The sequence below is a fragment of the Benincasa hispida genome, chromosome 2 (genome assembly GCF_009727055.1).
Source record: "Benincasa hispida cultivar B227 chromosome 2, ASM972705v1, whole genome shotgun sequence".
NCBI classification, from domain to species: Eukaryota; Viridiplantae; Streptophyta; class Magnoliopsida; order Cucurbitales; family Cucurbitaceae; genus Benincasa; species Benincasa hispida.
Genome location: NC_052350.1, coordinates 50,346,506 through 50,361,440, shown reverse-complemented (window position 1 = coordinate 50,361,440; position 14,935 = coordinate 50,346,506). Strand labels below are relative to the sequence as shown.

Genomic DNA, 14,935 nt, shown 5'->3' with positions numbered 1-14,935 from the left:
CACTAATCGCCATGATATAGTAGTTCCTCCACACATGAACATATAACATGTTTGAGATATAGCTTCGTGTGGATCGAATGAATATCAGAATCTGCATAATTAACTAGGTCGAAATTTGATTTGTTTGAATAAAACGAACCTATATCGTTGTTCCTCGGAGATAACGGAGTATATGCTTAATTTTGTTATAATGTCTTTTTGTAGGAGAAGAATTGTATCTAGCTAATAAATGTACCGAAATGCAATATTTGACATTGTATTGTTAACAAGATACATAAGTGCATCAATTACACTAAGATATGATACTTCAGGACCAATAAGTTCTTCATTATTGTCTCGATGTTGAAATGTATTTTTCTTTATATCTAATGAACGAACTTCTTGAAATATTTAATGGACGTGTTTTGTCCATATAAAATATTTTCAAAATTTTTCCTCTATAAGTTGGCTGATGAATAAATATTTCATCTGCTAAATACTTAATTTGCAAACCAAGGCAAAATTTTGTTTTTTTTCGATATCTTTTATCTCAAAATATTTCTTAAGATATTCTATTGCCTTTGAAAGCTTTTCAAGAGTTTCAATTATATTTAAGTCACCACCATATATAGTTATAATAGAAAATTCTTATTGTGATTTAGTTATAAAAACGCACGGACATATGAGGTTATTTTGATATCCTTCTTTCAACAAATATCCACTCAGGCAATTGTACCACATTCATCCTTATTGTTTCAATCCATATAGTGATATCTGTAACTTTATTGAATACGATTATTGGGAATGTGATATATATATTTAAGGTACCTTAAATCTTTATAGGATTCTCTTATAAATATCATTACCAAGAGATCCATATAAACATGTTATGACTGCATCCATAAGATATATACCCAGACTTTCATACACAGTCATACCAATTAAATATGTTAGTATAATTGCATCTACCATTGGAGAACATGTCTCCTTATATTCAATACCAGGTATTTGTGAAAAACCTCGTGCAACTAGTCTTGCTTTGTATCTTATGGCCTCATTATTTTCATTTATTTTTTTCATAAATACCCATTTGTATCCCACGAGTTTGACATCTTATGGTGTTTGGACCATTGGTGTTTTTAACTATTATCTTGTGGAGTTTTTCCTTTGTGATTATTATTTTGTGTGGTTCTTTTGAAATTTGAATGATTAGAACGACCACCACAAAAATAATAATTATTTATTCCTCTGCCACGGTCATGACCTCGACCACGACCACGACCTTGACCACAATTATTAACATTCACAACATTTACTTCAGAGAATAGTGTTCTTCCAGTTGGTCCAGATTCGTGGTTATTCATCAATAACTCATTATTTTGTTCAACCACGAGAAGACGTGAAATTAGTTCAAACATTATTTAAAACTTTTCTCTCGATATTGCTGTTACAGGAGCATATTCAAGACATGAAATGTAGAGAATATCTTATCTAACATATCAACATCAGTAATTTTCTCTTTGCAAAACAACAATTTTGAACTGATTTTAAATAATGCAGAATTGTAATCACTTACTGATTTAAAATCTTATAGCCTTAAATGCATCCACTCATAACAAGTTTTAGGAGGAAAAACTGTTTTTTGACGATCATACATTTCTTCCAAATTTTTCCACAAGATACAGGGATATTTTATTGTAAGTTACTCCATTTTTAATCCACGTGGAAATGATGACAAAGGAAAATCATATATTTTTCTTTGTCTTTCATTCGTCCTGACTGAATGTCGTATTTCCTTCTCTAATTGTTTCTCCCAAGTTCATAGCATCTAGGTGAATTTCGACATCGAGCACTCATGACAAATAATTATTATTATTAATGTCAAGGGTTGTGAGTTATAGTTTTGTAAGGTTTGTCTAGCAATATTATCACAAAATATTATATTTATATTAAAATTTTAATATGTACTAAATATGCAAAGTAACATTTAATTTATTAATTATAATAAAGAAGAAAAAAACTCGACCTACCTTTAGAACCTACCTTCAACGATGGAAGCAACAATAGCTCATGCTAATAACGTGTTGTGAAATTGAGAAGCACAACAAAGCATGATATATATGGAAAAAATATAGTATAGTAATAAAATAAAATTACTAAAATTATGAAAATTTAATAATATGAAAATCTAGTGGAAATTTGAAGTGGATTTCTCACCAATTTGTGTGATTTTAAGATCCACCAAATGCCACTACTTATAGGCAAAGTGACAAGTAAGATGTCATCTTACATGGACACCAAACATGAATAACTATAAGGCACACAGACAACATGAAAAATTGACACATGGCTTTTAGGACACTAAATAATGGACATCTATTTATTTTTATAATATTCCTAATAAGTTTAATATATTAACAAAAGATTTATATATGCTAAATCGATTGAGTTTTTTAAGAAAGGAAAATATTAGATTGATCGAGGTTGTATACGATGTAAAATTAAGAATTTAGAAGTCAAGTATACAATTTTTAAAAGTTGAGAGACCAAATAGACAGAACGTTCAATGACCGAACTTGGTAATTCGACCTTTTTATTTTTTAGTCAAATGAGGGAGTGATGTGAGGATTTGAAAGGTTACAAATAAAATAACCAACAAGCATGAATTTTTTTTAGTACAAGAAGTGGCGGATCCATAAATTTTGTTAACAGAGATTTTATAATCTTAAAAAATAAATATAAAGAATGAGACTTTAACTTAAATCTTGAAGGAGTTGAGGACTGACAAATTGATATTGGTACTCTGTCAGTTTTATATGTACTAGTAAAAACAGACCTGCAATGTATGTGAAATCGTATTGTTTTAGTTAAACATTTTAAAATGTATTAGGTTTTTCAGCATCTAATAAATAAATAATATATATGTTTGTTTTGAAATTTAATTACTACAACATATGAAAATTAGATAATATAGCAATTTCAATTGCTTCTAAATAAATCATCGCATTATGGTAATGAAATTTAATATTTTCATGGACTCTTTGCGCGATTTACATCATAGAGGAGCAATCTAAGGTTTTTCTTTTGCTAATCATAATTACTATTCCACTAAGCATGAATTCGCTACACATGTCTGCAGACATCGACTAATATCATTGTGATATGTGTGCGTGTACGTGTGCGCATGTGGGTGGGTGTATGCACGTGAGCATGTGCGGGTGGGTGTGTACGCGTGTACATGTGCGTGCTCGTGTGTATGTATGCATGTGTGTCATAAAATAAGTTTGGTATCTTTAAACCTTTTCAAACGGTTTAATTAAAAACTTTTTTTTTGTTTGGAAGAAGATAGTCTCAATTATCTATATTATTAAATGTAAGAATAATTTAAGTAGTTAATTTGTTTGGTTTTAAAGATTTTGTTGGTTTTATAAATTATGGAGAAAATGTCTTTTCAAAGGAACACAAACTTGCTATTATTAAAAAAAAAATTTGCAACAATTTTGCATATTTGAAATATTAAAATAGATACATCATTTATATTTTTTAAAGTAAAATATTAAACTCTTTTTTTTTTTTTCACAAATCTCAAAATTCTAATTTTAACATTTATGTTAATATTTTATAATTTGAAAAATAATTTATTTATCAATTTTATTAAATGTAAGAATAACTGGGGTAGTTTTTTTTTTTTCTAATATCTTGTTTTTTTTATATATAAAATTATATAAAAAAAAATTGTTTTTGAAAAAGAACAGAATCTTGTTGTGATCGTTGTTATTGTTATTATACCAATAATTTCAAATTTGTATTATATTTAAAATAGTAAAATAAAAACTTCATTTACAAGCAAAATATTAAACACTTTTTGTACCACAATTCTAAAAAAAAAAAATTCAATTTCAAAATGTATGTCAATATTTTATGGTCATGAAAGGACATGTTTTTTTATCATTATTATTTTTAAATGAATTTTCTTATTTTCAAGATATAATATTTTATTCTATTTCGTTCATTAATTAAAGAGGTTAATAGAGAGTTTTAACTTACTTTATATTAGTTATAGTCATGAATTTATGATGTGATAAAAAATACAAGAAAATTAAAACTAGGAGAAAAATAAAAATAAATATGAATCACAATGTGATTTGAAGATATAGCCTTTAGAATTGAGTTGAAATTAAAACGAGAAAGTCAAATTTAACTTAATATCTCACTAATATTCTCCTCATATCTCCTCCTCTAATTTTCTCAAATTTAACTCCTTTCCCCATTTTGAGAAAATAAAATGCCCTCGTGTGAACTTAGAAAAAAAATAATAAAGTAGGCTAAAGAAGTAGTTACATTTTTTTAGAATATTCTTGACCTTTCCTCCATATCTCCTTATTCCCTAATTTTCTCAAATTTGTTTTCCTTTTGATTTCCTCACTATTACCAAATCACTTCTTCTCCATCAAAATATAAAATATGTTTTTTATTTTAGAAAAAATATTCAAAATATTATCAACCCTTCTTTCACATCTTCCCATTCTCTAAATTTCACAAGTTAATCTCATCTCTCATATTTCCTCATCATTCTCAATTTTATCTTCATCAAAATAAAGTTCTCACTTTAAATTAAATTCAAAAAATAAACCCCTAATGTGAATTAAAAGGAAAAAAATGAATATCAATGATGACTTAGATTTTTTGTTTGCTTGATAATGTTGTTGTCGAGGATGCTGAGAAAAAGATGGGGAAGAAAACACCTACAATTATACAAAGATGAACAAAATGTTCGCAAACAAAAGTAAATCAAAATAAAAGAAATTCAAAATTTCCTAAAAAAATAAATATAGAATGTTTTGGTGGTGAGTTGTAGTAAACAAATATGAGAACTTACATATTTCTTTTGTTTGATAATGTTTTTTTCCAAAACAAAAGGAAAGAAAGAAGAGGAACAAAGTGTTCACAAGTAAATATAAATCACAAGGTAAATAAAAATTTCCTACAAAAAAATAATAAATGTAAAATAACAAATATGTGATGGTGGTTACTTTTTTTCCCTTCAGAAGTAGTGAATAAAAGAAAAGGACTAATAGTCTCTTTATATAGAAAAGTGTTTGATAAATCGTCTCATTTGGGAGAGGCGTTTTAGGGAAAGAGTATCATTCATGAAAAGATTATATGTTATAACTAACTATTAAATGAGGGTATAATAGGAATATGTTTAAAAGTCAATGGTAAAATATGAAGCTGAAAATTCTCCTACTTACGCTCTTTTAGTATAATATAGATATATAGATATAGACATAGATATAAGTACACGTAGGGGATTTGAACAAGTATGCTAGTTAAGCCATAAATAGAAACTTTAAATCTTATTTTTATACATAGTGAATAATTGACATTTGCTGATTTTATGGGGTATTCATAGGTTGAATTAAGTTTGGTTGATAGACTTTTTAGACCCAATCTAATTATTCGGGAGGTAAATTTCTTCAACCAAAACAACCCTTATTAAAAAATGAACCCAACCTAATAATGAAACATTTGGGTTGAGTTGGTTCGGGTTAATCAGATTACTCATTTACATTTTTATTCTGAAGGAAAAGTAAAATGTTAATACATAAAAGTTTGATTTAATTATTTTCATATATTAAATTAAGATTAACTCAGTTTCAATTTACATAACGAAAAATTTTCTTCTCAAAGTGCCAAAAACAACCTTTTTTTATGAGTTTTTGAAGAATAAATTAACCAAATAAATGAAACTAAATAAAACGAAAATAAATATATGCATATATAATTGTATCACGGGTAAAAAGAATGTAAAGTTTAAAGTTAATAATAAGTTCAGATTTGTTCGGATTATTTTAAGTGAACCCATGAATCGATCCAACCCATAAATTTTCCATTTACGTGAACCCAACTCAACCTAAATGAATCCATAACCCAACTCAAATTGTACAGACTGGGTTGAGTTGATCGATTTTTTCAGATCATTGAGTTTTTTGAACACTCCTAGTTGATTTATTGATGAAGCATACAAAGTTAGATGACAGTATTTCATAAATTATTAAATAAGACCCCATTTGGTAACTTTTTTTTTGTTTTTGTTATTTGAAAATCAAACCTAATTCATTCACATTTCTTACAATGATTTGCATATTTCTTAACTGCAATAGTTGAATCTTTAGCCAAATTCTAAAAACAAAAACAACTTTTGAAAACAACCTTCTTAATTTTTTAAACCATTGGTGAAAAATAGATAACAAAGGAAAACAATTTAGAGGTGGAGATAGTGTCTATAGGCTTAATTTTCAAAAATAAAAACAAAAAACAAAATAGTTACCAAACGAGACCTAAATAATATGATTTTCTTTTATATTATTACATAACATGTGAAGTGGAAATAATTAATTATATAGTTCGGTATACATAGTTTAATAACGATTTATTCTTTTGTTAACTAATTTTGATTTTTTTTTAAAAAAATAATGTTATTTTAATATTTATTGACAAAATCGTGGTTGGTTTGAAAGTATTGACAAGTATAGAGTTGTGAAATCGTGGCCGGTTCACGAGTGTCGAGTCAGCAGATAAATTGTGTACCCGATCCACGATTTAAGGTTGTCCATGATTTTCTAGCCACATGTCATCGATATGTTAAAAAGTAACTTCACAAGTTTGTCTCGTGAAGTTATAAGTTTATTTGGTGAAGCTACTTCACGGGATGATCTATTCATCTTTTCATATATTTTTTTTTTTCATAATGTTGTAAGTTTGTCTTGTGAAGTTACCTCATGGGACAATTTATTCATCTTCATGAGACGTATTTATTTTTTCATAATGTTGTAAGTTTATCCCGTAAAGTAATTTCACGGGACAAACGACAGAAATGAAGGAAAAATTGCAAAAACTACCCTTGGTGAACTATGGAATTGATTACAATTACCCTCTGGTAGTCAACTGGTCAATAGTCGAAGTTGAAAGTCCTTCTGATGATGACTTCATCATCGACATCTAGACACCACCAGGTCAAGCTCGAGACAAGGGACGAGGCAAAAATGCCAAACAACTCACTTGGGTTCTATTTATTTATTAAAGTTTTCTTTTGACTGTCGATGCTTCTGTTAGGGTTTGAGGTGGCAAGCATATTACAAAGCTTGGCATTTTAAGGAGAGAGTGAAAGAGAGAGGACAAAGGAGAGATAGAGGAAGATGAGAGGGGTTTGTCACCTCAACCATCTAATCAATTCTTTTGTTCAAATTTAATGATTTTTTAAAAATAAAAATATGAAAATCGTGGACCTCGTCCACAAGTTTGGTCTTCATTGACCACGTCATACACATGGAGGTCACGACTTGGTTTAACAATAATTGTATACCGAATATATGATTGTGCTACCCTATTTTAAGGATTTTGCTACCCTATTTTTGTAGATCATTCTCTTCCACCTTTTATAATTTCTTTTCTATGTATCCTATTTTTGTCATTACTTTAAAAAAAAAAATACATTTTTTTAACTTAACCCCTAATTCGCCCTTTTTTTTTAATTTTATTTTTTTATTTTTTTTATTTTTTTTTAAGAACTTACATGCCAAACTTGAAATTATGGAAAACCTCCTCAGATATTATTAAATATAGCATATAAAATTGCTCAGAAATAGACTATTTAAATATACGAGTTACATGATGTAAAAAAATACGAGTTACATAAAACGAAAAAGGAATTTATAGTTTGACGAATGTTACGAATAATTTATACCACAAGCTGAATCTTCCTAATCAAACAATGGTTCGATAATTAGAAAATTTTACAATTTGTCATAATAGTAATATCAACAAAGATGTCTGGATAAAAGAATCATTCTTTCTCTTTAAATACGGAGGTGAAGATTTAACTAAGGTTCTAATTGTGATAACCAATCAATTTTAGAATTTTTGTTTTAAAAAATTAAACTTATAAACGTCTAATAATTTTTTTTTCCCCTACCAATGTTTTAATTTAATTCACTACTATTATTATTATCTTGAAACTTGACAAAGAATTGGAGTGTTTCTATAAGAGACATGAAAACCATAGCAACCTAAATTTCTAAAACAAAGAATTGAAAAACAAAATTGTAAAGAAACAAAACTGCAAAGGGAAATTTCATTTAATCAGAGCGAAAATCGTTTCTCCATGCATCTAAGAGGATAACAAAGCCGAAAAGAGATTGCAAGATGGATGATGACCCAACCCAGCAAATCTGGGGAAATTTTAAAAATTTCTCATATTCCCTCTATTTATTATGTGTCACATCAACATGCTTTTAGAAAGAGTCAACCCCGCTAACATTGATATTGAAACCATAATATTTCTAGAGTCAAATTTTTAGTGTAAACAAAGAGAGTATAGTATTCACGGAGTACTATAAATTTTCCCGCAAATCAGTGTAGACAAAGATGGTAGTTTCAAATGCTGGCTAGGAAGCAGAAATGAAAACTCTCTCATTTTAATTGACATAACAAAAGGAAGAATGGAACAGAGATGTAATCATGTTTAAATTAGACAACAATTTTCAATGTAATGGCTAACATTCAATGAGATAAGCTCAGTCCGACAGCCATATACTTTGGTACTGGGAGATTGGACATTCATAATATCTTACAGACTCCATCTTAATGTTCCAGAATAAACTGAAATTATATGCCAAACTTGAAACTATGGAAAACCTCCTCAGATATTATTAAATATAGCATATAAAATTGCTCGTAAATAGACTAATTTCCTAATTATACTACTTGGCTTTTCCTAATTCCCCATCAAAAACCACTCGTCTTGTAATCAAAAGTAAATGGACCGATTACCCGAACAAAAGGACGAGTTGGAAATCTCATTTGAAAGATTCCAGAGATTCTTCTGAAAGAACATTATGAATCAGCATCGCCATCTTTGCCACTGGAACTATCAGTTGGCTTCTCCGGAGTCACGAAGCGTCCACTCAGAGGATCAACGAGACGAGTATCACGTGGCCCGCCTTTACGTGCCATTGCAACCATTGGGGGTGGTGGAAGTACTCCTGCTCTAAAAAGAATACGCTGCACAGGGTCTGAAGGCTGAGCACCAACTGAAAGCCAATACCTAGAAGGATGGGAGAGAGTGACGACTGAATGGCTAGTATGAAAGACCAGGTTATTCCGTCTATGAGTTTGAGATGAATACTAACACAGTAAAATAGCAAAAGCTTATGCAGCAAAATTATCCAATCTCAGCTAATAGCAACTATTTGAAATATAGGGAAACAAAATATAAAAGAAAGAAAAAGAAAGGCAGGCCCAACGAGAATTTAGAGCAATCAAGGAATTGGGGTAATTTAAAACTGATAGGCTCTAAGCCACAAAGAAACCAAAGACAAACTCTAAATGCTTATAACTTATTCCTGATGGTTACTTTTATGCGTTGCATGAGACAATGAGAATGGTTTTCTAAGATAACAATACATCTTAAACGTTTTGTCCTCTGAGCTGTCTCTACTAATCATTAATCAAAATTTGAATTAAAAACGCAAATAATAGCAAACATAAGATTCCACATTCCTAAGGAGCAGCCTAATTACTTCATCAAACGACTAGATGTGTTCTAAAAAGTAAGAATTTTCCCATCCTTTCCATCAACTTGATAGCCAGATCGCCTTTTTCACTCTTTCAAAATTAACAAATCATGAACAAATCAAACTAAGGCATACAATACTTTGTGTGTTTTAGGGATTCAAGACTTATCCATTCAATGACTTTGACGGACTAGAGGTGTGTGGTATGGTAAGTAAGACAGCGATCTACAGAGTAGAGGCAAAATATCATAACAGTCGTTCTGCTACTATTCTTCCCATTGGTAACGGGGCTAGGATTTTCAAAAGAAAACACCATTCGTTTGGTTTGAAATAAAAACGAATGCTGCCTCTTGACCAGGTGTTCTGGAAGGTATGGAGGAAAATCTGGGAGCATTTACCAATATTCTAATAGTTGGCCAAATATCTATATGGAAGGGCTGTTTTGTGCCCCCATAACCAAAACTAAATGAAAATAAGCGACTCATTCTCTTAAGTAATGTGAATAAAAATCGAAAATTCGCAAAAAATCAAGTAAAGGTCAATTGAAGAAGCAATGACGACAGAGTATTATAATCTGACTAACAAGTGAACTAGCATTTACAATTGCAGTCCAGCGTTCAAATTCAAGAACCAAACATATTTCAGAATGAAGTAAGGTATATAAGTAAAAAATCAATCACTTACTTCACTCTTTCAAAATTAAGACCCATTCGTTTACCACCATCTTGACCTGCAAACAAAAGCTACACAAATCAAGGAACAACAGATAAAGAAGCATTCAAATCAAGAATCTAAATTCCAATACGCAAGCTAGCAAGAGTAATGAATCAATTAACCTGGCAGGGGATTATAGTAACCTAGAACCTCGAGATGTTTGCCGTCTCGAGGAGATCGGCTATCGGCAGCCATCACCCTGTAAAACGGCTTGTTCTTACAACCAAACCTAGACAATCGAATTCGAACCACCATTTTCGAGCTCGTAAAACCCTGTAAGAATCTTGGAAATTCGCCGAACCGAAATGACGATGGGATTAGAGAACGGAACTGGCGCCTCCACTTCCCACTCGCTAGGGCTCCGGGTTCTCTACCATTTTATATTCGGGTCATAAATGGGTCGAACCGGGCTTAGGCTCAATAATCTGTTATCCGGCCTATGATGCTACCCGCAGCTATTGGGCCGGTCTTAAATAAGCCCATAAAGTTTTGGGATTTATACAATAAAGACATCCCTTATACGTCCACATAGCATCAATGTCTTTTATTTTCCATTTATTAAAGAATGGCCAAATAGATTGATTATTTACATCAATATTATGGTCAATTTACAATTCTACTCTCAATCGAGAATTTAGAGTTTCAATAAAAAACCATTTTTCAAAAATCGTTTTCCCCAACATTTTCTAAAACCATCCCTCAAACCTTCTCCCTCGCACAACCCCTGTTGAGGACGAGCACCAAAATCGATCCCTAGTTGACGAGGCACCACAACATCAATAAATTGGATCTCGTCTACCACTTTAGATTTTCATTCAAAAAATCTTTCTATTGTAACTTTTGATACGTAGCCCTAGATCTTTTATTCCATTCTTTTTTGTCCGTATTCATTCCCAATTGTGTATAAATTGATCATTTTCACCCAATGTAACAGTGTGAGAAAATATATAAAGAAAGTACATTCAGAGGCTGTGTGAGAAAATATACAAAGAAATTACATTCAGAGGCTATCTTCTTCATTCCTTTCTTTTTTTCTTTTTTTTTTTCTTTTTTTTTTTCCTTTTTAACTTGGTATCAAAGTCAACCATGGTGAACATTGAGTCCTCCCTTTCATCAACCGGTCTTCCTCATGTTTTCATCAACACCGAGAATGTCACAGGTCCTCTACTAAACCAGCTTTTAAGTCAGGAACGTCCATTAAAATGGACAGATCGAACTTCCTTCTTTGGAAAAATCTCGCCTAGCCCATTCTCAGGAGCTACAGGCTGGAAGGTTATCTAACAAGACAAAATTTGCGTCCCAGTAGATTCATCACAAAGAATGTGAATCCCAGTGAAAGCTCTAGTGAGAGCCCAAGCTCCGAACCAGCTGCAATTGCCCTACCAGAAACAGAACAACTACCCAATCTAGCTTATGACGCCTAGATAGCAATGAACCAACTTTTATTAGGATGGATTTACAACTCAATATCTCAAGATGTGGCAACCCAAGTGATGGGTTTTCAAACCTCCAAGGATCAGTGGGAAGCTATTCAAGAATTGATAGGAATACAGTCAAGGGTTGAAACCGATTAACTCAAGCGTTTGTTTCAACAGACGCAAAGAGGCCCTTAAAATGAGTGAGTACCTAACTTTAATGAAAAATAAAAATATTCTGATGGGCTTGCTCTTGTTGGGAACCCTATGTCTCCTTTTGATCTTGTTTCTCAGGTGCTATCCGGGCTAGATGAAGAATACAACCCAATCGTAGTTGCTATATAAGGCAGAGGCACGGTATGCTGGTCAGATATGCAATCAGATCTCTTTTCATATGAAAAGCGCCTTGAATATCAGCTTGCAGTCAAGACAAGAGTGTCCAAAATGTCCAACTTATCCCTCTGTCCCAACTCTGTCTCTGTGAATGTGGTGCAAGGAAATGCTCAGACAAACCAGAATCAGTATCGAAACTCATAAGGAAGCACCTAGTTCTCAAATCCCAGGGGAGGTGGAAGTCGAAACAGGGGAAGAGGCCGCTGGAACAATGCCTCAACCAATCGACTAACACATCAAACTTGTGGAAAGCTAGGCCATACAACTGATATTTACTTCTTTCTCTACAACAAAGACTTCAATAATCCTCGCCAAATGCACAATCAAGCTGAATCCACTCAACTGCCCACCAGCCAAACTCAAGATCAGAACACCTCAACCTTGGTCGCTCATGCCAGCACCATCCTTTAGGGGGACACTCCCAGGGTGCCACAAGGCCGAGGGTATGTGGACTATATAGGAGAAATGTGAAAGGATTAAATGAAGCATCATATGCCCCAAGTACCTCCCACTGAATGTTCTACCTAGAGGTTCATTACCTAGACAATCTGGCTGCTGATTTTAGTTAAGTCATCTTTTAAGTTCGCTCATAAACAACTTTTGTTTATGAAGTAAACAAATTCAAGTAGTCATATTTAAACACTTTAATGGATTGTCCTTAACTTGCATGCATGCATTAAATCTATCTAATTCACCTTTCCAGGTAGGTTTCCAAGTAAGGGTGTTCCGTTTTCGTCAACTTAAATATCCCAGCTTAGACAGAACCCGCCTTAGACAAAATATCCTTTATAGATAGAATTTCTACGCTTTAACCTTTTATTAGTCAATTTAATCCTATTAAACTAATTAAAAGATTAAATCCTAAAGGTTGCTAATCATACTAGAACCATGATCTTAGGTCTATGTCATCCAAGTTTTAAACATTTTAAAACCATGAATTAAACCTAAATGAGCATGCATGTCTTTCTTATTGCTTTTAGTTCTAATTTCTTTTTAACCTTTAAAAAGAAACAACTAAAACATTGCCACACAACGAGTTATTTATAACGCTTATAATAATAACCTATGTGTCATGCTCCATACAATGTTCGGTCATTATTATACATAACTTTTATATACAAATAATAACCAAGCAAACATGCTTTTCATATACCCTTATACTATAACAGTTATATATAAAGATGATGCATGTTATTTCTTTCTATGCATGCATAAATATAACTCTTATATTATATGATGCATGAGCATGCTCTTACATAATTAAATCATGCTTCTCTAAATTATAACATTTATAATAAAGAGATGATGCATGACCAATGCATAACCTTAGGTGAGATTTTTCTATATGTACATACCATATGACATATAAATAAACATACATCTCATGTATAAACAAATTATTAATGGACCGGGATGAACCTTTACAAAACCGAATGAAAAAAATTCTATCTATTACATTTTTCATTGAGCAAACTGGTTCACAGGCGAACTGGGTCTTGAACCGCCGGGTGAAGCTCCATCGTTTAGTAAACATCGCAGTAAAACGATTGCTAGCATACACTAGATAGTAGCGCGAAATGCTAAATGATCGCTTAGACGACAACGAGGCCACGAAGCCTGATCGTCTAGACGATCGCTTAACACGCAAAGAGGTAAACGAATTACTATGCGTTTACTCCGTGATCGTTTAGTCAGTTACTAAGCGATGAAACTTGCTGAGCTAAATGATCGTCTAGTGCGTGCGTGCATTAAATGAAACTCGAGCATTCGATACTCGACGATCGTCTACCTCATCGTCTACACGATTCGACCAACTCTTGATCGTCTTCTTCCTCGAAGAACAACAACCCTTACTCCAAACTTCTTCACGAACGACTCAAGACTCAAATTAACTTTGAATTGCAGACTCGATAACAATTAATTATGCCCAAAAAATGCAGGGGCCTTTACAATTAACCGAAAAATATAAAAGAATTAATCAAACCAAGGTTTCATCCCAGAAAACTCCATTAATCTACACATCCACAAACAATTTAACAATTAAACAGAGAATAGATATGTTGCACCCACCGTGAATGTATATGCAATTCTTTGCATCAATGAAATCGGAGTATCAGAAACCTGACTCTGATACCAATTGAAAGAACTCTTAAACAAGAGAATCCATGAGCGGAACCAAATCTTTTTTATTTTATTGTGACATAATTACCAAACATACATTCTAACAAACAAATATGCATTGTAACATTAATTACTGGCATGCTTTAACAAATAAAATGCAAAATACCGAAAGACTTACTAGTTGAAGACTTTCTTCAATCAAACTCAGTTCAGCGGAAGCGAACTCCTCTATGCTTCTTATCGTCCAACAAACAGTTGCCTAACAGCACCACGGTCGTCTACACAATCAGCAGCGCACGAACCAACAGCAACCGGAGACGACATCACCACTCGAAGTCCTCGATATTCTCGGAGTGAGAATCCAAATGGTGGACTTTGATGGAATTGGTAGAGGGGAGGAGGAAAAGTGATCATGTTGAACAAACAAGCAAGTGGGAGATAGTAGAAGACTATCGTGTAGTCGGGTACTTGTCGTTTAGAAAAAGGTACACGATCGTGTAGGTTTAGCTAAACAATTGTCTTTCAAATGTTAAGCGATTGTTTAGGTCTGCTTGGTGCACTAAACGATCGTATAGAAAACGTAAGTGATCGTTTAGAAATCGCGAGCGATCGTTTAGTGCGCGGGTGTGCGATCGTTTAGGAAGACGGGCACTATCGTATAGGCTCTAAATGCTACGCGATCGTATACTTTCACACCGTGAGTGATTTTTCTGCATGTCTTATAAAATGAAAACAATT

General features: G+C 32.3%; 1 protein-coding gene across 2 annotated transcripts; it reads right to left on the bottom strand.

Annotated features, from left to right (window-relative positions):
• Positions 1-8,436: 8,436 nt before the first annotated feature.
• On the bottom strand, positions 8,437-10,618 carry LOC120072312 (30S ribosomal protein S16-2, chloroplastic/mitochondrial). 2 transcript variants are annotated; one of them, XM_039024770.1, is made up of 3 exons: positions 10,391-10,618; positions 10,239-10,284; positions 8,437-9,118 (listed from the first exon to the last, which is right to left on the bottom strand). In XM_039024770.1, exons 1-3 carry the CDS (start codon positions 10,521-10,523, stop codon positions 8,875-8,877), a joined length of 423 nt encoding a protein of 140 aa, XP_038880698.1. In that variant the 5' UTR covers positions 10,524-10,618; the 3' UTR covers positions 8,437-8,874. The 2 variants fall into 2 exon arrangements, with proteins under 2 accessions (XP_038880698.1, XP_038880699.1); XM_039024771.1 differs by having other exon boundaries at positions 8,437-9,085.
• Between the last annotated feature and the right edge of the window lie 4,317 nt (positions 10,619-14,935).